This window comes from Channa argus, chromosome 8 (genome assembly GCF_033026475.1).
Source record: "Channa argus isolate prfri chromosome 8, Channa argus male v1.0, whole genome shotgun sequence".
Taxonomy (NCBI): Eukaryota; Metazoa; Chordata; class Actinopteri; order Anabantiformes; family Channidae; genus Channa; species Channa argus.
The window spans coordinates 20474829-20497040 of NC_090204.1; the positions used below are offsets into that span (position 1 = coordinate 20474829).

General features: G+C 39.8%; 1 protein-coding gene across 1 annotated transcript in view; it reads left to right on the top strand.

Moving 5' to 3' along the window:
• Positions 1 to 22212, top strand: part of LOC137132056 (contactin-associated protein-like 4) — a 101560-nt gene that overhangs the window by 27950 nt on the left and 51398 nt on the right. Inside the window, exons 3-5 of the mRNA XM_067514098.1 lie at positions 10489 to 10682; positions 15167 to 15314; positions 16046 to 16249. Coding sequence (XP_067370199.1) covers positions 10489 to 10682; positions 15167 to 15314; positions 16046 to 16249 — 546 coding nt within the window. The remainder of the gene's footprint in view (positions 1 to 10488; positions 10683 to 15166; positions 15315 to 16045; positions 16250 to 22212) is intronic.

Consider the following 22212-nt stretch of genomic DNA (forward strand, 5'->3'; position numbering starts at 1 on the left):
AACTACTTTTCTGATTGCATTTGCTCCGCCAGCAGGAACAATAAAGTGACAAGAGCCCGTGTGCATATAAGTGTCCTCCATATTGTTTTTATTTTTAATTTTTGTATTGTCTTATTTTTCGTTTTTCGCCTTTGTTGGAGTTGGAAGAAAATTGGAAGAAACGGCATCACATTTCTTTGACTCTGACACAAGCTTACCTTTTCTAAAATAAATTAGAACATATCAAAAATGTTATGAGTAACGGCGCTAGCTGTAAATTACCACGCAGCTTGTCCGAACGGTTCTCGAATCAAATTCAGACCTTATTTTAATAAACTTACTGCAAGCTCTAAATAAACATTTTGAAATTTCGGAATTAAAAACTTAATTGAGCCTCCATACTTTGCATATGCATTGTGTCAGTGTTCGACCAGTCAGCATAAACTTACTCTGGAGTAGGAGCTTAAAAACCCCCCTCTGCTTTATAATATTCTTTTCCTCTTTAGGGTTATTCTGTGTATTTGGGGTCGCAACAGTGGATCATAACACCTCGGAAAATGGCCAGTTTGGCTCGGGCCACAAACCGGAAACCCTATGGCTTATTGGTGTCCACTCTACAAATTGAGCCACTGCTGCCTCCCCTCCCTCAGCATTATAGGATCTATTATTATTCTTAGTTTCTGTGGTATGGACACACCAGTAAAATAATAGCCCTGATACAGTATGATACACTGAATGGTGTGCTTTATTGTATTATTATTAAAAGATAAAAGTTGAAGTTAATTCTTGATTCTGAAATGATTTTATATATCATGAGTGACTGGTCTCGATGTGGGTGTGGTTTGCCATGCTCAGTGACAGTAAGTTAACTGAAATTGAGAAACCTACCTCAAGAAATTGACTCAACTATTTAGTTATATGGTTTTTCAAAATATAAATTGTCTTTTCTATTTACATTTTGTAAAGAATCAGTTCAAATTATGTTTATAAATGGTAAATAGTCGCTTATATAGCGCTTTTATCCAAAGCGCTTTACAATGTTGATTCCCATTCACACACACAGACACACACCAATGGCAGTGGCTGCCATGCGAGGCGCTCACCTGACCCACCGGGAGTAACTTGGGGTTCAGTGTCTTGCCCAAGGACACTTTGACATGTAGCTTCAACCACTGACCTTGTGGGCCACGGTCAACTGCCTTACCAACTGAGCTACAGCCGCCCCTGCCCCTCTTATAACATTTTTGGGATTAAGTTAAAAAAAAAAAAAAACTTAAAGTCCACTAAGTGTCTGTATGTTTTTCTTTAAAGTGCAATAAATATAATTTGTACATACAAACTCCACTAAAGGCAACATTAGTTTGGCTTTAGATGGTTTGTTGAAGTTACACTGCTACACTTCGCAACTAATTGATGTAAATTTTCAAATATTTTATTAATAAAACTCTACATCTTAAACCGTTGGTAAACAATAATCATCTTGGCTAAGCTTGCGTTTATAGAAGGAAGAGCAAGCATAACTGGCTCCGACTGAGTGGTCTGCTTTGGCCTTTGTGAAGAGACGCTTTCACAACCTTGCAGTGAAGTCACGCATTCATTGAGAAACTGAAGATATTCAACCCCCACTGGAAAACAACCATAAAAGCTAACAGAGAATATATCATGTATTTCTAAACTAGCGCCTTATAAAAAAGTCCCAATATGTTCCACGAATGCAAGATCTGCACTAACAACTATCTTATATTCGGAGTAAATCAAGGACACTTGTAAAACACTTGTGGATATTAATGGTGACACACGGGCTGCTTTGGGAGCTGAAAACTTGTTATCTCTGAGTTTCTGTTCCATCTCCTACCCCTGCCACCATAAAAAAAAAAAGTCCTAATCCAGCCCTGACACCACACGTCCTTGGCCTGCATCCGAGCACTGAGCCAGGAGGAAGCATCCAAAATAGAATTCCCTTTGATGCGTTCATGCTAGCCCAAATAAATCCATGTATGATGAGCAGCAATGACACATATCGACTTATTTGGAGGAATGTGCTCATTTTAGAGAGACTTTTTGGAAAACTTGTGAAAATAACAACATGGACACATGCTCCCCCCTCAGTAAATTAGGACAGGTCTGACCTTTTAGTGGAAAAACTGTTTAATGGGTAATGGATGAGTAGGTTTTAATAATGAAACATTCGATGTTCAATGAGTGATTAACCAGGTTTATTTTAAAATTTTGTTCAGTTTAGCAACCGTGTACTAATGAAACTTGCATCGATTTTAGCTGCACAGTCTGCCACCTTGCAACGAAATAAAAAGTTCACACTCCAAAGCTTGTGATGACAGACGTTTCTCTATCAAGATAGTCCTATAGTTCACAGCAGGTAAATGTTTTATTTGGCTGATTTTTAAAATCATTGATATGCATATGAATCATACATCAATACTTAATTTTAATGTGCTAAATATGAATATTGCAAGTCAAATACTGAAAGGTGGCATTCATTGTTTGGTCATATGCAAATCTTTATATACTAATTTCTTGAGCGGATGATTTTTTTATATTTATTTTAAATGATTTCTTTCCGTACATATTTTAGAATTAAAGTTTTGGCATCTCCTTATAGATTACATAAAGGACAAAAGTTAAAGAACTTTCTGCATCTGGTTGTGGAATTGTCACTAATATCTGCAGCTGCAATTTTAAAGCAGCTATAATCAGTGTTTTGATATTATTATTATATTATTTTAATATTTTTATTGTTAATTACATGGCTACGTTTAAAGTAAAAGGGGTTTTTCTAGTAGTGCCATATCCACAGATGGCTATCACACAACTTTGCCGCTCACTCGGCTCTTCCATTGTCTCTGGAGAGTTTCAGTGTGCAGGTGCTTGGTCTTGGCAGTTTAATTACCAATAAATTATAGCTCTATGGGATCTGACAGGTCACAACATAACTGAATGCCTTGATTCACAACGAGAGAATTATGTCTGACCTGAAGTAAGAGTAACCTCCACTAACACGCTGCAGCATGTTTGGCCAGATACAATCGCCAAAACCAAATATTGTCCATCAAAGTCTGAATTAAAGGGCTTGGACCGTTAGCAGTAAGCTGCTTTCATGCATTTGAAACTCACTGGCCCCTTGAATTTATCCCTTGCAGACTTATAGTGGCTATATATATTTCTTTTTTCAGCAACAATAAATAGTTATTGATTTAATTTTGCTTTTGACAGTGAGCGATAAAACAAGACTCTTTTATGTCAAAGTGAAAACATACCATATATCTGCAAACTAACATAAATTATTAAAAGTATAAATAAGTGTCTGTTTACCCCCTGCCAGGATTTAGAAGATGCGACCATCAGCAATATACCTGAACACTACAATCCTTCCACATTCTTGTTTGCAAAACTGCTCAAATTCGTCAGGGTCCATGGGGATCGTGACTGAACAGCCCTTCAGTCCAGCCACACATGCTCAGTTAGTTTGATTTGATTTGTTTAGATTATTTTCCTTATCGCCAAACTCACATAAAGCTGGGTCTGCTGAAGACCCCACATCAGAGGAGTTATAATGTAGGTGTCTTGGTGACTTCAAACATTAGTCTCCTTCTTGCACAGTCTCAGCTTTTTTTGGACGACTTGCTCTAAGCAGATTTATACTTGTATATTCATTCCATTTTTTTAATCGTGGATCTATCTGTACTCCAAGAGATGCTCAGTGAGCTTTTTCTTGGGTTGTTCTTTTGTCTTCATGGTAAAGTTTGTGGTCAGGATACTGACTGACCTTCCAGATGCAGATGTATTTACAGTATATTAAACTCTCCTAAAACACATTTGCTGGCACTCTGGTACTTGCAATTTCCCTAAAAATGCTAAATTGGATACAAAACTGATAATTTGGGTGAATCGCTTTGTTGAGGTTAGAGTTAATTTCTATTTAAAGGTAATTTTGATTATTCTGTAGAGATCTGTTTTCACTTTAACATAAAATAATACTTTTTGTTTAGCAAAGACAAAAAAGGCCAATTGAGGCTAAATGAGTAATAATTCAATGTCATTTACTTTTACTTTTGCTAGTTAGACACAAACAGGATTAATCCACAGTATTGGCAATGTTGTTTTGTTTGTACTGGATCAGTGTTTGGTATTAAACCCAGCCAGACGTCATTTTAGATTATTTGCCATTAAGCCCTTGCTTAGTCCCCTAGCATCACTTAGCATTTTAAATTGTTTATGTAAAGCTGAAACAATCCATTTCCTTGATCCATTTTACAGTCCAATGATATATTACTGTCAGTAATCAGCTGTTCATGGTCAGGACACACAAAATATTTTTTTATCCACACACAGTTTTCCTGTAGATCTGACCTTCCAGCCTACTTCTCCAGCTTCCAACCACAGCCATCTCCCAAAGCGTTTAGTTGGCTGGTTCTCTGACACTGTTGACCCCAAGAGTCGTGGCCTCCTGACTGGTTAATAAGTTGCGGTAATGCGCTAATTTGAATGTCCAGCAGAACATTGGTGTGATGCTCCCGACCTGTTTTTAACCTCAATTACCTCGAGTTGCGCTGGCCACAGGGAAGAGAAGCTTTGGTGTTATTAGGGAGAGAAAACTAACAGCCATGCATCAAAAAAACTATTATTTTTGGTGATCAATCAAATAATATGTGATCATCATGGTGTTATTAATTTTATCCTGTTTACATTCTTTTCATCGCCTTCATTCTGACTCTTTGTTTCCCTCAGTTAGAGCTGTCTACCTTTCTCTGTTCCTTTTGTTCTCTCTCTTTCTTCCTAATTCTTCCTCTGCAGTCTAGGAGACATCAGTGCAATTGCCTCTTTCCCTCAGTTACCTTTTCTCTTCCCTCTGTTCTTCTATTCTTTCGTCTCCAGTCCAGCTGTAATGAGTAAAGGTCAGTGTGTCTGCTCTCTCCTGTTGTGCTGTCAGCGTTCATGTCTGTTACAGAGGTACTTATTAATTCTGGCCTTTAGCTGCTGCCTTAACGAGCAGGAAGCATGACATCACAACAGCTGGAAGGGAAGAACACAGGAGACAAGACGAGCTCAGACACAGACAATTTAACCCAACAAACAAAACATTTTTTTTTCATTAATGTGATTGATATAGAGAGAAAAATTCTTAACATGTTTAATACCAGCTAGGCTAGTGGCAAAAACGATTAGCTGCCTTAGTCATTACATCCCAAAAAATGTCTAAATGGGGCTGCTTAGCTCAGTTGGTAGAGGAGTCGTCCACAAAGCACGGAGTCATTTGTTCGACTCTTGGTCCTCCTGTCCTCCTCCCGGTCCCAAGTTATCCCTAGTTTCTGCTGCTTAGTTGTACAGTAAGTCACTTTGGATAAAACTTTCTGCTAAATGACCAACTGTGATCGTGATCTAACTGTAATCCATCTGTCTGTGAGGTCCTACAAAGCTTTTTCTAAGGCTCTGAAACACAATTAGACACATAATCCATAAATGGAGAAGACCTAGAACAATAGCGAATCTCTCCAGACGTGGCCAACTTTCCAAAATTAGTCTAAGAAGGTCAAGGAACTTCGGACCTCTCGCACCTCAATGCAGGTCAGTTTTAACGCCTCCACTGTCTCAATGACACAGAGTAGAAATGGCATCACGGTAGAGTGGCAGGGAAAGAACCACTGCTAAATGCTTCTCTGAATTCTGCCACAATACATGTGGATGAGCCTCAAAGCTTTTGGGACATGCCTTGGACTGATTGTCTGTCTAAAGTTGCACTCAGGAACCTCTTTCATTGGGAAAAAATGCAGTTATCAGTTTGCTCAGGCACTGTCTTATACGTTGTTTGACATCTAAAACACAAGAATAAATCAAATATTTTATCTTAGTACTAGTATTATAAAAGACTGGTACACACATTCTTTACATTATATGCAGCCTGAACATTATGTTACTTTACTGTTGTTAATTCGAGAAATGCTTTTTCACTGTCAATCTGCAAGTTTAAAGGAGTGTTGATAGCACTTTGTGTTGAGCGGAAAGACTAATCCCGGGTCAGGACTGGGAGATGAGAGGACACACAGGGAAGGTGGTGGCATGTAGCATCACTACGGGAGACATTACAAAGACCTCTTGTTTAAATTTTCTACAATATAAAATATCATCAAAAGCTTCAGAGAATCAGGAGAAACATCTGTGTGCAAGCGACAAGGCCGAAGGTCAAAACTGGATGCGTGTGATCATCGGGCCCTCAGGCCGCACTGCATTAAAAACAGGCTCAATTCTCTATCGGACATCACTGCATGAGCTCAGGAAGTTCTCCAGAAGTCACTGTCTGTGGACACAGTTCGCTGTCCAAGCCACGTGTGAAGTTAAGGCTGTATCGTGCAAAGAAGAAGCCATATGTGAAGACGATCTATAAACGTCGCCAAGTTTTCTGGGCTAAAGCTCATTTTAAGCTCATCAGTGGAAAGTTCTAAAGCCTGCATCCGTGATGATATGGGGGGGCATTAGTGTCCGTGGCGTGGGCAGCTTACACATCTGAAAAGTCACTATCAGTGCTGAAAGGTACATAGTGCTTTCAGTGTAACATATGCTCCCATCCAGACACAATGGTAAACATCCAAAAATAAGGGTTGATGAAATTTGAAAATCATTGCATACTGTTTTTATTTACATTTACACATTGTCCCAAGTTTTTTTGAATTTGGGTTTTAGATCTCAGAGTCATTTTCTCAGGCTGAGCTCCATAATGTTAAGGAACATTTAAACAGAAGCTGTTTCAGCCCTGAGCTATTAAATGTTTTAAGTGCATCTGATGGAGCCAATGCTACTATTTTAGTCAATTCAATTCTCTACACAGGCTGCAGAAATGCTTCTGTGTTTATCACACTTGATCCAATGTATATTTCAAGCCTATTTACTTCCATTTTGCTTGCATAACTACAGTGATTGTGTACTTTGCTGTAAGTGCTGCCAAAAAACAGGTGACTTACATCAGCAATGAGCATGAAAGCATCCTGTGCCTACACGGATGGATGGCTAATGCTGCAGCTGCTGCTTTTGCTTTGAGAGATGTGTATAACTATGGTGTGCCGCTGTACATCTTTAAAGAAGAAACTGGATTTGGTGATCGGTGCGCTGGGAACTTCTGTAATTAATCACCTTAACCACAAATTATAATGGGCTCCAACTAACAAACTTAAAATGGTTTACCATGACACTTCAGATCAATACACTCTTCTCTCCTCAGCGCTACCTCCCCCAGCTTTGCTCTGCTCATTCTCTGAACGGTCATTCAAGTTTTAGTCATTTTCAAAGAGAGTAAATACAAATACTGCAAAACCCACTAATGAAGCAGCAATAACTGAAAGTCCTAGATTGATCTAAAGTTTGAGTCTTGCTAAAAAACTACGTGTGTTACTACTTGAATGTTATAAAAAAGGTAAATAATTCTATTTACAATGTACAATACAATGCCTGCTTTGTCTGACCGACAGACATCGCATAACAAACCGATGCTGCGACCAGAGAATATTTGTTATTATTCTGGAGAAAACAATGCACTGATTGACTGATTAGCAGAGTAGCTGCAGATTAATTTCCTGTTGGTTGAAAAATCAGTCATCTCACTAATTGATGCACTTTTAGGATCCTGCGCTTACTCACTACAACTTCACTTATTGGGACCCATAAGTAGAATTAGTTATTAAAGTTTAATTTATTATATACTGTACGCCTGTGCTGCTCCAAGTTAAAATGTCAGTCTATACTGCAGCTGCTGATAGATTTCATTGTGGACCAAACTGGCTAATGTTGCCAGCTGTGGCCCTGCTCTGCTACCATGGCTACAAAAACACCTGTCCAGCAGCACATAATTTAGCCCAATTTAGATCAGGTTCACCATGGGTTATGTTACAACAATAATCATTTGCTATTTCAGTAGAAAGTAGCTTTATAATAGCTGTGATGAGATGAGAGAATGTGCCCACTTTGTCAATCAATACCAAATGTAGTGCTATTGATTTGTATTGGCCTTATGCCAGCATGACATCACCTTGGCAACACAATCTGAAGTGCTCCTAAGGCTGGCTGTTTTATTGTGTGTGTGTGTGTGTGTTTGTGTGTGTGTGTGTGTGTGTTTGCTCTGTGGGGGAGAAAGCCCTCCATCTGCTGTTCAGGCATCATAGATTTGCTTTGACCTGAGTCAGCACTTTTTCTTAGACATGAGCGCGCACACGCACACTTTTCAATATTCAAAGTGTCATTATCTTGTAGCAGCCTTGCCATCACCTCTAATGTTTCTTCATAATCAAGTGCTGCCACAGCTCTGCTCTTTCTCTCACTTCTGAGACCCACACATGTGCACACACACACACACACTCCTCTGAGTGGGGAATGCCAGCAGCATTCTAAAGTCAAAATGAAACTGCAGCTGGATGAGTTATGGCAAGACTTTTGCTGTTTTATTACCGTGATAACCCACCGTCTCTTGGTTCTTTTGTCTCAATTCTTGTTGCATGACACAAACAGCACAACTGTCTCTTGTCTACTGGTCACATTCTCCAAACCCATACGTTTTCAATGATCCCAAAAATCTAGCCTAAAATGATACAAGCCATGACTGTTGGGCTTCCTGGCTCATTTCTTCTTTAGAAGGGGAGTTCTTTGTGGGGTTAATTCAGAATGGAGACCTTTCTTTGTCCAAATCCAACCACTTTTGTTTCTTGCAAGGCTTTTTGCTGAGCTATAACTTCTAAATACCAATCCCATTAATTTTTACAATGATGCCTGTGCCAAAAGATTAAATTAAAGAGTGGAATTCAGGACATTAACTGGACACAAGTAAGGTAATTAATAACTTATGTTTGTGTTTAAAACCACCCCTGAATTTCTCAACAATTACGATGGTGTATGCTCAACAGTCTTTTACATTTTTGCTACACTTTACAACAATGCAAGAGACCTGTGTTTACTTACATCTTGTTGTCATTGGAAAACTTGTGATGCAGATGCAAAAGATGCAAAAGCAAGACTTAAACTCCACATTTCTTAAACCAAGAACTAGCAGTTTATTCTGTACATAGCACTGAATAAGGTCTGTATAAATATCAATCCTATGTTTGAAATTGAAACGTTAATATATGTTGAAGTTAAACCTTTTGATATTATATATTCACTGTGGCATATTTGTCTTCAACAGTTTGTCTTCTCTATGGCAGACATTCCACAGTGCTGATGGGACCAAATATGACTAAAATATGAATTCAATGTGAGTTCATTTCACACATCCCTAGGTGTCCCCTCCAGCTGCTCCAACAGCTGTCGCCAGGACAGAGGGAGAACGTGTTACCCCAAAGAAGATGGGAGGGACAGACGTCAGCTCTGAAATGAACGCTGGCAAAACAAATGTTCCAGCTCAGTGATTTTGGACACATCAGTGTAGAAATACTGAGTGTACAGGCTCATACGCTCGTAATGGTGTCACCTTTATGGTCCCGTTACAGAGGAAAAAAACAAATGAACCAAAAAAAAAAACCCAGCAGATCCAATAAATGGCAGGACACATCCTGACACTTGTTGTACAGTGCAGTCATCAAATTGCTCTGCAGAGTCTTATCCATTTCTTCCAAGCGTTTGTGACTCAAACACTTTATCCCACTTAATGTCTTTGATTATGAGGATTTATTATTTATCGGCATGAAACCAGTGGAAGTGTCTGACATATTTTAAATTTGTGAGTGTAAGCCGGTCTAAAGAGCTCTTTAGTGTGTGGGACTTTAAATCAAAGCCAACATGAGGATAGACTATATGTACGCTGCATTTTTGCAACATTTCAGCTGAAAAGCTGCTGACTGCCTAAAACTGCAGCCACTGAACATTAGCTCCCTTCGCAATCCTTTAGCCCTGTTCTCCTGTCATCACTACACGTCCTTTCGGCTTATCCTGTGAGTTCAGGGTCGCCACAGAGGATCATTTGTCTACATGTTGATTTGGCACAGTTTTTTTTGTTTTTTTATGCCGGATGCCCTTCCTGACGCAACAGTCCCCAATTTCTAACGGGCTTCAGACGGGCACAGCGCAGCTGGGGATGGGGATGGGCTGTTGCCCAGGGACACTTCGACGTGTGGTCGGGAACAATGGGGCACGAACCTCCGACCCTATGGTCAGTAGGTGGCCACACTAACAACTCAGCCCCTGCCGCCTGTGAACATTACTTAAATACTGTGTGCAAACAAGCAGTGTGCATTCATTCATATTCAGGCTGTGCCATTTGCATATTATCAATCAGCGTTAAAATCGTAGCAATGAGCGCTTACTTCATATTTACCATTTAATTTCCCGTGGATTCAAATGTAAGCAATGAATTCTCACGTCTACAATTTGGATCTCAATTTTCTGCTCGTTCTTCTGCTGCCTCTGCCAGTCTCTCTATCTTCCCTGTTCTCTCACGTACTCACACATAATTTAATGAGGTTAAAAGTGATTCTTATCTTTAAAATACACTTTTTCTCTGTGGTCTCTCTGCAGGAGCTGGAGGTTGGTCTCCTCTTGTCTCAGACAGATACCAGTGGTTGGAGGTGGATCTGGGAAGAAGGACCCAAATCACAGCGGTGGCCACCCAGGGCCGGTATGGGAGTTCTGATTGGCTGACTGCCTACCTGTTGATGTTCAGTGACACGGGACACAACTGGAGACAGCACCGGCAGGAAGACAGCTTAGGGGTAGCTATCATAAGGAGGATTCTAAAAAGGACAAATTACTGATGGAGGTTGTTGTAATACAGGTGTTTGTGCACTGGGATGCATCATTGTATCCCAGGTGTCTGCAACAGTGTGTTGTGTCTCAGTGCATGCAGAGAGCAAAAGGTGGCACATTTAGGTCTCACAAATAATTGTTTTTGCATGTTGCAGAAAAAACGCTCAGATCACAACCGTGGCACTTAGTTTGCTTTACATATGTGTAAAATATGTCCGAAATAATAAAAAAAAAAAATGCAACGCACACATTTCCACAAAGATTAGGTTTCATTTTACCCTGTGTGATACATCTATTTAATTAAATTTGAAGTTTTGACTTGGTATTAGACATTGCGTGGTAAAATGTTTTAGGAGACTACTGCACAAGACCGTAGGTAGACAGATAAAAATGCCAGAAATTAGAATTCTTGCATCATTGTTGCATAGCTGTTACCTCTCAGCTGTCAGGGTTCTCTTCAATGTAGTACCAAGGGGAACTTTCTAAATCATCATGATGATGTAACAGTATACAGCATGTACTTAAGCACTTTCAATGGACAATACAGGAACATATCTCAGGCGTTTAAGGACTGTTCACCTCACTAAAATGTCCAGTGTATTATTAGAAAATATAATAATTGATTTAATTCTTTACTTTATTTTATTTATTTTATCATGTGTAGCAGCTGCTTCTATCCATCCATCCATCCATCCATCCATCTAACATGGACACAAATATAGGCAAAATGAAAAGAGAAATATATAAAGACGATACTTTTTGTGCAATGCTAAGAAAACACGTGGTGGAACATCGCACAACTAATGAGGTTAACTGACAACCGGTCAGTGCCGTGACTGGAAATAAAAAGTCATTCAAGTGGAACGAGACATCTAGGAGTAAAAAATTAAAAGGGACAAGTCTAAAAACCGGTACTGATGATCTTCAGGCTACTGCATTAAAACTTGATTGTGTAGTGTGTAGTTCCCAACGACTTAAGAGTGGGACCATCTCAGTGGTAAACAAGCCCCTGTCCCAGCGTTTTAAGACCTATAGCTGGTACTAAATTAAAAATTAGCAAATATTTTTCAACCTTCACATTTCTTAATTTAAACATTTGATGTGTTATCTTTGTACTATTTGTGATCAAAAAGAGGTTTCAAATTGCAACATATTTTATTCATTCATACATATTTATTTACATTTTTCACAGTGTCCCAGCTTTTCTAGAAATAGTGTTTTGTATCATTCATTCAAAAATGCATGTAATATGAACACAGCTTCGAATGAGGCAGCTCAAAACCCACTGAAGTTAAAATACATTTGGCCTCACTGTCATAGATATCATTTACATTATCTGCTGGTACTGGTACTGCCTGCAGCGCAAGTCTGCTCACCAGGAGCCTTTCACTCTTTATTAATAATGGATAGAACAATGAAAGGAACCTGGGCAGGGCTCTGTTGACTGCATGGAGCTGCTGTCAAGCAGTTTAACCTCTGCTGACAGGAGGCTGGTGCGGTTGTTAGAAAGACTGCCTAGCGTACAGCAAAAAAAAAAAAAAGTCATAGCTTTGATTCCTCCTGCAGAGAAGGTGTCCATCACCAGTCTCCATTCAAATCGCTGTTTGAACACTTGCAAGCTCAGTCAAAGTGGGACAGTCTTGATAGGAGTGTCAGCTCAGTGCCTAAAATGTAGATGTGTAGAATTCAGTGACAAAGCCGGCTGAGAAGTGTTGAAGTAAATATTATGTAGTGCGGCTGCTGTTTGGGTTGGGGGGGGGGGGGAGGGGGGAAGGCACAGCTGATCATCTTTTGTTGCCTCACATCTGCATGTGTGTTTCTTCTTCACTGTCAGTTTAGATGAGCTTATTCCTTGTTTCAGTACAGAGAGAAGAAGAGTCTGCTGTGTGACTGATTAGCACTGAGCAATCTACTGTATGTCAGGATGACAGGAAGCCATCCAGGGCTCAGTTGATTGAACAATATGAGATATGATTTAGAGGCAGTCAAGCACATCCTCCCTCTTTTAGAGGAGACAGCTCACCCTTCTCGTTCCAGTAGCAGCCAGGAGAGCAGCTTTTGACGGGATACAATTTTCTTACCGTAAATTATACTAACTGTGGGAAGAGGAGAGAACAGAGTCTGACTTCTGCAGCTTAAAGACGTGTTGATTTGACACTCAGCATGAAAGGTTATAAACCCAGATCAGCTGTCACAGTGCCTTTAAAGCTCCACATATTAGTCAGGCCAGCTTAGTTTGTCTGTTAAGCAGGAGAAGATTTGACTGCAAAATCAGCTGCATCAGGCAGAGCTCTCGCCAACTTTTTAGCTGAGAATGTCGGTATTCTCCCTTTGCTCTGCAGTGGTGGAACGCAACAGAGTGCATGTCCTCAAGTAATGTGTTCAAGTACAAATTTAAGTCACTTATAAACCAGTTCATAGTTCTCCTACATTACAAGGCAAATATATATTGTATTTCATGTTTTTGACAACTGTAGTCAGTAGATACAAGTTACTAGTTACATTTAGTGAAGTACTCATAGTTTTAAGGTAGGCAGATTGTATTTTACTGGAGTATTTATATTTGATTTTACATTTATGCCACTTCATGTCACTCTGAGGAGAATAATTGTACAATGTTGTTTCTGTGTTTTAACCCACCTGAAGAACAACTTTGATGAAATTGACTGGATAATTTGCTTTTCTTTCTACTTTAGAATAGTTTATAAACTAGTTTTTTTGACTTGGCTTCCAAGCAGTTCACAAAAGCTTTACCTCAACCTCCAACAATAAAATTGAACATTAACGTCTAGGAGTATAATAATAGTACTGCATTCAAAAGGTTCATTTACCCATATTGTCTATTGCATGGAACATATTTCATGCAAAGTTCTGAGTGTATTGGATTGTAGTGTTTTGTAATCCTACATTTACCTGAGAAGGTCTTAATTCTCCTGCCACCCCTGCTGGTGTCAGAAGTCTGTGAATTGTTAGCAGTTCCAGCGATGAATCATTTCACCTTTAGACTTCAAAGGTTTAATTTATAGGCATCAGTGGCCCATTGAGGTAAATCCATCCACTACTAAAGCCAAAATTAATCACAAGAAAGAAAGAAAGAAAGAAAGAAAAATGTGAATGTGAGTGCTTTTTATATATGTGATATAATCATCACGAATCTTCAGATTCATTGTGCGATCATTCAAAAGTATTGTGACCCTGAGTTTTGGCAACCACTGGACTAGATCTGTGTGTAAAATAGCTCCAGTGAAATGTTGCTTAATTCATGATCAGTTTTAAGAAAATAATAAATCACTCATAAATTCTTTCCAACACAATGATGCTGTAAGCACACTCAATATATGGACAACTTTTAGTGTTTAATTAGTGTTTAATTAATATAGTAACAATTATAATTCATTAATTATCAAAAAATGTATACTATATCTATTATGATTTTTGATACAATTATCCAGCTGGACAAATCACTACAGCTACAATCGAAGGCAGGTTTAAAACTGGTACACGTTGAGCTTGAAGGTTCATTCTTGACCATGGAAACAGTTGTTTAACCCCAAATTTCTAATTCAAGGTCCACTTCACTTTCTGCTCTGAACTTCTTTTCTCACGCCCTCCTCATCATTTCTACCCTTCTCTCTCTCTCTCCCCTTGACTGAAGGCTTGCCAGATGCTGCTCATATTTCAAAAGATGCTCAGGCAAGTAAATAAGATGCCGCTCTCCTCGGCCCCTTCAGCAAGAAACAGAGCCATTTGTTGAGCTTAATGCTCCGCTGCTAAACTCTTCAAAGCACTGAAGACAGCACTAAGATCACCATTATGCAGTGCCAAGGAAACCAATTTCACTCACGTAGTCACGTCGCTACACACACACAGAAAGACGCACACATGCACAAGCAATGTCACAAAGCTCAAGTAGGAAGGGCAGACACAAGTGCACAAAACTGCAAATGCAGCTAGTTTTATTTTTCCCCTTACAGATGTTAATACAAGAGCTGTATTTGCCTGTCAGCTGAGGAATCCCACTGGAATCTCACAGGCAGCTGATTGAGAAAATAGAAACCATTAGTCTTTTAAGCGATGCTTGACACAAAGAGAGAATAGGTCCCAGAGCTATTGATCAGAGGACAAAGTGAAGAGGAGAGCGGGTGAGAGACATTATCAGGCGGTAGGATCAATGGCCTTTGTGAGCTAAAAGTTTGAAAATGCTGTAAAGCGTCTCTGCATCGGAGAGGGCAGGGCGAGTTTTTCTGCACTGATTGTAAATTTAAACCAAAACTCGTCCGCCTCTTGCATGTAAAGCCTCTAGGTTGAATGAGAAAAACACATTAAACAGCTTGACAGTGAATCCAAAGAAATGCTGAGCCCTCAGACATACGCTGCTGCAGGAACCAGGAAAACATGGGTGTTTGCGTGACTAAACGTAGCAATCTAACAAGTAGCTCTGCTGTTTCAGGCTTTCCCAGGTAACAGCAATGCAGACTCGGTGGTGCAGTACAAACTCGAACAGCCAGTGATAGCTCGCTACCTTCGCCTGATCCCTCTGGACTGGAACCCGACTGGGAGGATTGGACTTAGACTGGAAATATATGGATGTCGATACAGTAAGTCTGCCCTCTTACTGTGACTCTTTTAAGCAGGCTAATCCTTTATAAACACTACGATATATACTGAAAACAGAATGGGCTTTAAACTGTAGGTCTACATTGGACAAATATGTATTATTGTGGCATATCTGAAGATTTTCAAACAGAAGATTAGCAGAAATTAGCCTCTTTCGGTTTCATCGTGGTGTTAGAATTGAAGCACAAAAAGATATTTCAGATCACATTCCGCAATAAATTCAGTAAGAATAGAAATAACATATGCTTCTATATAAACAACTGCTTTAGCAATGAAGAACAAGCAATTGAAGCATAAGGAAAATTAATGTACTGTCCAATAAATTAAAAGCTGATGTTGATGCTGAATGATTTGCATAAAGGCCTCTAAACCCCCCTCATGCTGGACAATAAAAACACACTTTCAAGCCGAACATTATTAAAAGTCAGACTCAACTCAGACTCAAAACATTATTAAAACTCAAACTCCTTATTTATACTGTATGTGTATAAAGGTGGCACTGACAATATGATCATATGGAATATGATGTTTTCCAAATTAAAGCTAAGGCATTTGTTGTGGCAAATATGTCTCCAGATGGGATGCACTTACACTCACACTCAAACTCACACTATACCCTCCATTGCTGCATAGTATGTCATGTAAATCGAGTTGTGTAGTTGGTTTTGTTTGGACGATGAAGCTTTCCGTCCTGCTGTGTGTTGTTCTGCAGCTTCTGACGTGGCTAACTTTGATGGCGGCAGCAGTCTGATCTACAGACTGAGCGTGAGGCCGATCCGGACGGCGATTGAGATCATTTCTCTGAAGTTTAAAACCTTGAAGAATTCTGGGACGTTGCTCCATACAGACAGACAGAGAGATCACAGTCTCACGCTGGTGTTGGAGAAGGGAAGGCTGCTGCTCTACCACCAGCAAGGTACAACATTATTCTACAACAGATGAGTATGAGAGAAGAATAATCTACTAGGAAATGTACAGAATGTAAGAGACTGTTTTGTTATTAAGAAAACATGTTGATTTAAAAGGAAAATGCATGTATAATTAGTACGGTGCTATTCTGCCACCAACTACTGCATAACTGATGAGTTTCTTAATAATTGGCAGTTTGCAATTCCAAAATCCACTTATTCGATGTCCTGTGGACTGGAACTCAAAGCCACACTGTAAAGTATGTTGGATATCTTAATCTCTCTAGGGTTTAAAAGTTCCTACTGATGTCTGTGCTGGCAAACTCTGCGGCTCTATCTGTTCATTCACTCTTCTTTCATTGTTCATTGCTCTGAGTAAATGTCAACTTAACGCCTAAACTGCACAGTGTAATTATGCACTCGCTCAGGCTCCAGAGCCTGCTCCATCCTATCTCTGTATGGGGAATTTAATATCCTGCACATTTTTGTCCACACAGTAAATGTAAGGAGCTTCAAGTCGGTCTCCGTCCATCTGCTGGTTTGTTTGTGTGTCTGTCAGATGTGATTTCTAAGATATCACAGATCCAAATTTGTGGAAATTTGAAGGAATTAAGCTTATTTCTTCTTATGGTGATGAGCTCACGACAGGGTTTATTTGTTTATCCATATGTCTCAAGCAATATTTCACATTTTTTGTTAATTTTTTTTATCAGATCTGGTGCATTGCACCATTGCTGGCATGCTGGCATTTTCAGGTCAGTACTAGGAAACATCCATGTTGGTGAGCTCTGTTTTTTTTTTTTTCCTTTCCTTATCTGCTCTTTCTAGGCTTTACTCATTTTGTGACAATCAGTTGGACCTCTCTCATATTTCTCTCTTAATCTATGATGGATGCTGGAAACATCTGTTAAGGATGAACTCCAGGGTATAACATGATCCATGGTCCATATGTTTGCACATAGTAGAGCACTGTGGAGGTTGTGTGTCTGTGTGTGTGTGTGTGTGTGCGCGTGTGTGTTGGTGTAAAGGTTGAACCTGAGGTGTTCTCTGACTGCCAGGCCATCTTTTTTATCACCATATGGCAAAGCTCTTATCAACCAAGCCATCTGGCTGCAGAAGTACTAATGGTTTGCTCACTAACCATGACTTTCTTTGAATGAGATTTGAGGATTTTCTTGTAACTTAAAACATCCTTGGAATCATCCTGGATTCAAATATTTTTCTTAAGGAATAAATATATATATTATATATATTCAATGAGGATTTGTGGACTTCTAATCATATCTTCCTAATTCATTTATTTTAATTTAAATGCAAAGTTCCCTGGCTAGCTGGCTGATTAGAAAGCTGATTCCATGTCTGGAGCACAGGTGGGATATACGTCACACAGAAATGCAAATCATTTTTCAGTGTATGACATAAAATGTACTGGTTGTGTCGGTACCAGGAAGAACAAACAAAGGCAAAACTCCAAAGTTTTAGCTCTAAGGAGAATTAATGACACAAGCTACGACCTTTCAACCGGCTCCAACACACACCACTGGGTGATGTTATCTGTATATACTGTCTCTGGTTTATACAATACACCCAAGTGAAATCACAGAAATGACTTTAAAAAATGAAATGGACTGTACCATACAGGTTTACAGTAATCGTATTTAAGGACTGTGTAGGTTTTTGAGCTTTTGATCAGTTTAAAAGTGTGAACTCGGTGCAGTGATAACAAATGACACTTTCCCTATGATCCCTGCAACAAAAGTGACTCCATCTGTTATTTCCAGTTAAAGCTAATCACATGAAGAAGTTATAAACCAGTTCTGTCACAATTTTAGGTTGAATCTCAAATGTGGACTCTTTTTCACGTGCAATGGAAAACAAGCAAATATGTCTATGAAAAGCACAGGACTTGCAATGACTAACTAAAGATTTTAGTGGTATTTATCAAGGGTGTACTTTGTTTTAGTGTACTATAATTGTGTACTGTTTACTTCAGTGATTAATGCTGTACGCTCCACCTGTCGACTGCCATTCTACACGCTGAGCCTGCATCGTGCCAGTCGGATAAACAAGCGTTAAGCTGCATATGTTTACATTTACTGCATACAATCCGTCAATTTGTCGTCTTAACATGAAAAGCTGGAAACTGCTACAAGGGAGATGTCCATTCAGTTCTGTTACTATAATTGCAGCATTTGAGGATTTTAGTGTGGCAGCATTTCAATGAGGTTAGGTAAAGTCTAAATCTGAATTTTTGCCGATCAAAGTCGCACACAGCACGGATGGACTTCCACAGAAATGCTCAGATAACATTTGTCACATTTTACCATGTGGAAAGGTACAAGTGTACTGTATGATCATCATTATAGTGCTGACCTACTGTAAGTCTATCACTGCTTTGGTGGAAGGGAAAGCTGTCACATGAATTTTATTATTCATAAACTCACATTGTAGCGTGAAAAAAACAGTCTGATGAAGCTGTTGCAGATCCGATTACAGTAAAATGCTGTAATAACTTGAATTTCAAAGTCACGGTTGGTTGTTTAGCTTCAACTGTGAGACTTCAGCATTATAAAGACGTTAGAATAAATGCATCTTTATTTTAGTACATACAAAATAGAAACACAAAAATTCTTGGTTCCCACTGGTAATTTCCTGGGAAAATGATTTTGTTGAGCTCCAAAATTGTCTGCATTTTGTCCGAGTTTATAATACCTCTCTTTTTCTTCCTTCCATCCTCACCAATTTTCTTGTCAGAATATCCCTCGACCTGGGGAGAAGCTGAAGAGTGTTAATTCCCTGGTGGCATTGTTTAGTGCCTGTCAGTCGTGGAGAGGTGTCATCGGCAAAAGTCATCAGTCTGACATCAACTCCTTTAGTGGCGCCTGTCACAGATCTCGGCTAGACCTGACCTGATAGTCAACAAAGTATTCAAAGAACTCTGGGGTAGCTAAAAATGAAAACAAACACAGTTCGCGGCTGTAACAGAGCAGAGATTAGATTAAGCTTTGATAGTCCAGTGATACATCCAACAGTGGAAAAAAAAACACACAAAAAAAAACGTCCCCTGCCTCAATCACAGTGCTGTCACTGTGTGCTGGGTGCTCTTTGCGTCCCTGCCTGGCTGCTCCCCTTCTCTTTCCGCCTTTTCTATTTTTCTCACTCTCCATTGTTATTTATCACAGCCTTTTCTCATATGTCGCCCCAATTCTGCCCCTGCAATATTTTTTTTTTCCACAGGTGATTATTTACCTTTTTCAATTGCATGCTCTGTCTTTCTCTTCTCTTCCTCTCTTTCACACAGCCCTCATTCCCTCCTACTCTCCCAGGAGTTTGCAGTCTGCAGACAATGTAATTTAGATCAATAGCTTGAAGCATCCACCCTGAGCCACAGCATGCTGCTCCACAGTCAGCTGTTGGTTCGGGGAGAGGAGTGGCGTGCAAAGATAAAACCTGAAGATTTAGATGTATTATCGCCACAGCAGTGTGAGAGAGTGTGAGAGGTTCTCGGAGGCTCTTCATACTTATCGTTCCCATTTGGCAACCTGACCTAGTCTGTCCCGTGTCAGTCTTTAACACTGACGCATGCCGCATCTTTGGTAAAACAAGCTGACTGAGACACACTGCCCTCCCTAAAGATGGATGAGGTTGGCTAACGTGGATTATTCAGCATATGTATAGCGTATAAACACACAATCACAAAGAGTTCAGCTAGAGTAGAAGTGATATTGTAAGTAAGCGACACCCATTAGCACAAATGTATGATTGAATGAAAACAGACAGACAGACAAGCCAACATGCAGACAGACCAGCAAATAAACAATTACAATCAGTCAGACCTTCTCTATCTATCCAAGCAGTTGGATTAAATGGACTCGCTCATTAGGATTTATGTCTGCTATCCAAAGTCAGCTCGTTCCCTCTCTGATTTACATTTGTCAAAATGTCAGTTTTCTATAATGTAGCCCCCAGCTTCATAATTCCGTTTAATTCGGAATTGCTGGCATGTAACTGTAGTACACTGCGGTAGATGCACTGAGGGCTCCACTGCGTTCTGGACAAATGGTGTTAAGTATTAGCTGACTAAATTAGGATGGTATCAGTGAAGCATGCAAAGCAAGCTGCACGTTCAGTCTTTTCTCTGTGTTCCTAATAATACGGGTATGGCCCGATTGTGGACTATGTCTTGGCACCGAAACACAGAACATGCCAGGTTTTTCGGTGACGAAACATCCGCCCGATCACAAAAAGCTTCGCTAATCGCACCGGGCAACAAAAAAGCTACAATGAGAGGCTCCCCGAGGCGTCTGCAGAGTGCCGCTGAAAACAGATGAATGTCTCTGGACAACGTGTGCCAGTTGGCAGAGAAAATGGAAGACTATGAATTGTGGTGATTACTGTTGCATTTGCTTACTCCATTCCACTTAGTCTGCGGTGATTTACAGGGAGCCTCTAGGACTTTCTGTTGTATACAGCCTCATAATAGATTCAGTCAGCAGCCTTTTTTAAGAGGAGTCTGAAACTATAAAGACAGCCATGGGACTCTTACTATACTGCACTGCCCTGATATATAATGTTTACTGATGATTACTTATGTATAGCAGCGGTGCAGCTTGTTTCTTAAAATAAAATGAATATAACCGTCGCTTGTACTTGAGCCACACAGTCAGAAGGCAAAGTGAGGGATGTTTGTCGGTCAGTCCATCACTTTGGTCCAATAAAGTAAAGTATCTGAATTGTTTTAGGTGCATTGTTATGAGATTTGGTGGGTCAATATTTAATCATTAGTACGCACACACAATAAATGTGTGTAAATGTGCGTAAGCATTCTTATGAAAGTGCAGTGTTCATGCTTTGGTCAGGTGATGCTTACATACTTTGGATTTGTGTAGAGACTAATGGCGATTTTGGACAACATATACTGAACAACTTCTTAGGTGGCTCTGTCGTAGAGCATTGGGTTGGGATGCAGAAGGCCTCGGGTTTGAATCCCACCCCACCAGGTGTAGCCCCGACCAGCCACAAAGGACCACCCTGGTGTCGGCCCCGAGCCCGGTAAATATTGGAGGGTTGCGGCAGGAAGGGGATCCGGCCTTAAAACTCATGCCAAATCAATGAACAAAGCACGTTCCGCTGTGGTGACCCCTGAAGGGAAAAGCCGAATGCCGTTGATCTAAATATTACAGCTTCTTTACCAAGTGGACTTGTGTGTCTCGCTGATGTATGTTTTATTGTTTTATGGAAAACAATGCAGCTCCATGTCACAGACAAAGATGGTAACCCTAATAGGAGACAGATTCCCTGCGTATCAAGACAATTGCTTGTCGGCTTTAGTGTCTGTGTGGGGATTGTTGCAAATATGATGAAGAAATGAACATGTCATTCTTTAAACTGCCGTAAGCTGCTTTAACTTTAACTTTATACTCTGCAGTTGACATCTGTTTTCTTTTAGCAGAACGTGGGTTAGTTTGCAGCAGTGATGCCACAAACTGTGTAGACAAGTGTTTAGGGTCATCATGTGGGCATCTGTTCAGTACTGGTGTTATGTTAAGTTGGGACATGACACCCAGACGGTGTACCAGCATCCCAGAGACATCACCCGGTACTCTTTTTATGTGTGTGATATGGTTATGGATATTTCTAGCCATATGTCTAGGGTCTTATGTCTCTAGTCATAAGTGACCTTGGATAAGACACTGAAACCCCTGTTGTAGCGCCACCATATATGTGCAACTCCCCATGGGGATCAATAGAGTATTCAAAATTAAATAAAAAGTTCAATAGAAGAGGGACTGAAAGACTGCAGTGACTTTCCTGCCTAGAATATATCTTTGCCATTTCCTTTTTTTTTTTTTTCCCCCAGTTTGTTTTATGGTAATGTAATCAATTCCTACCATGACTGAAGCTGAACATTGGTTTAGAAAAAGTACATTATTTTTAGTGCTAAGCAGTATTTCAAATAGTGGCGTCACGT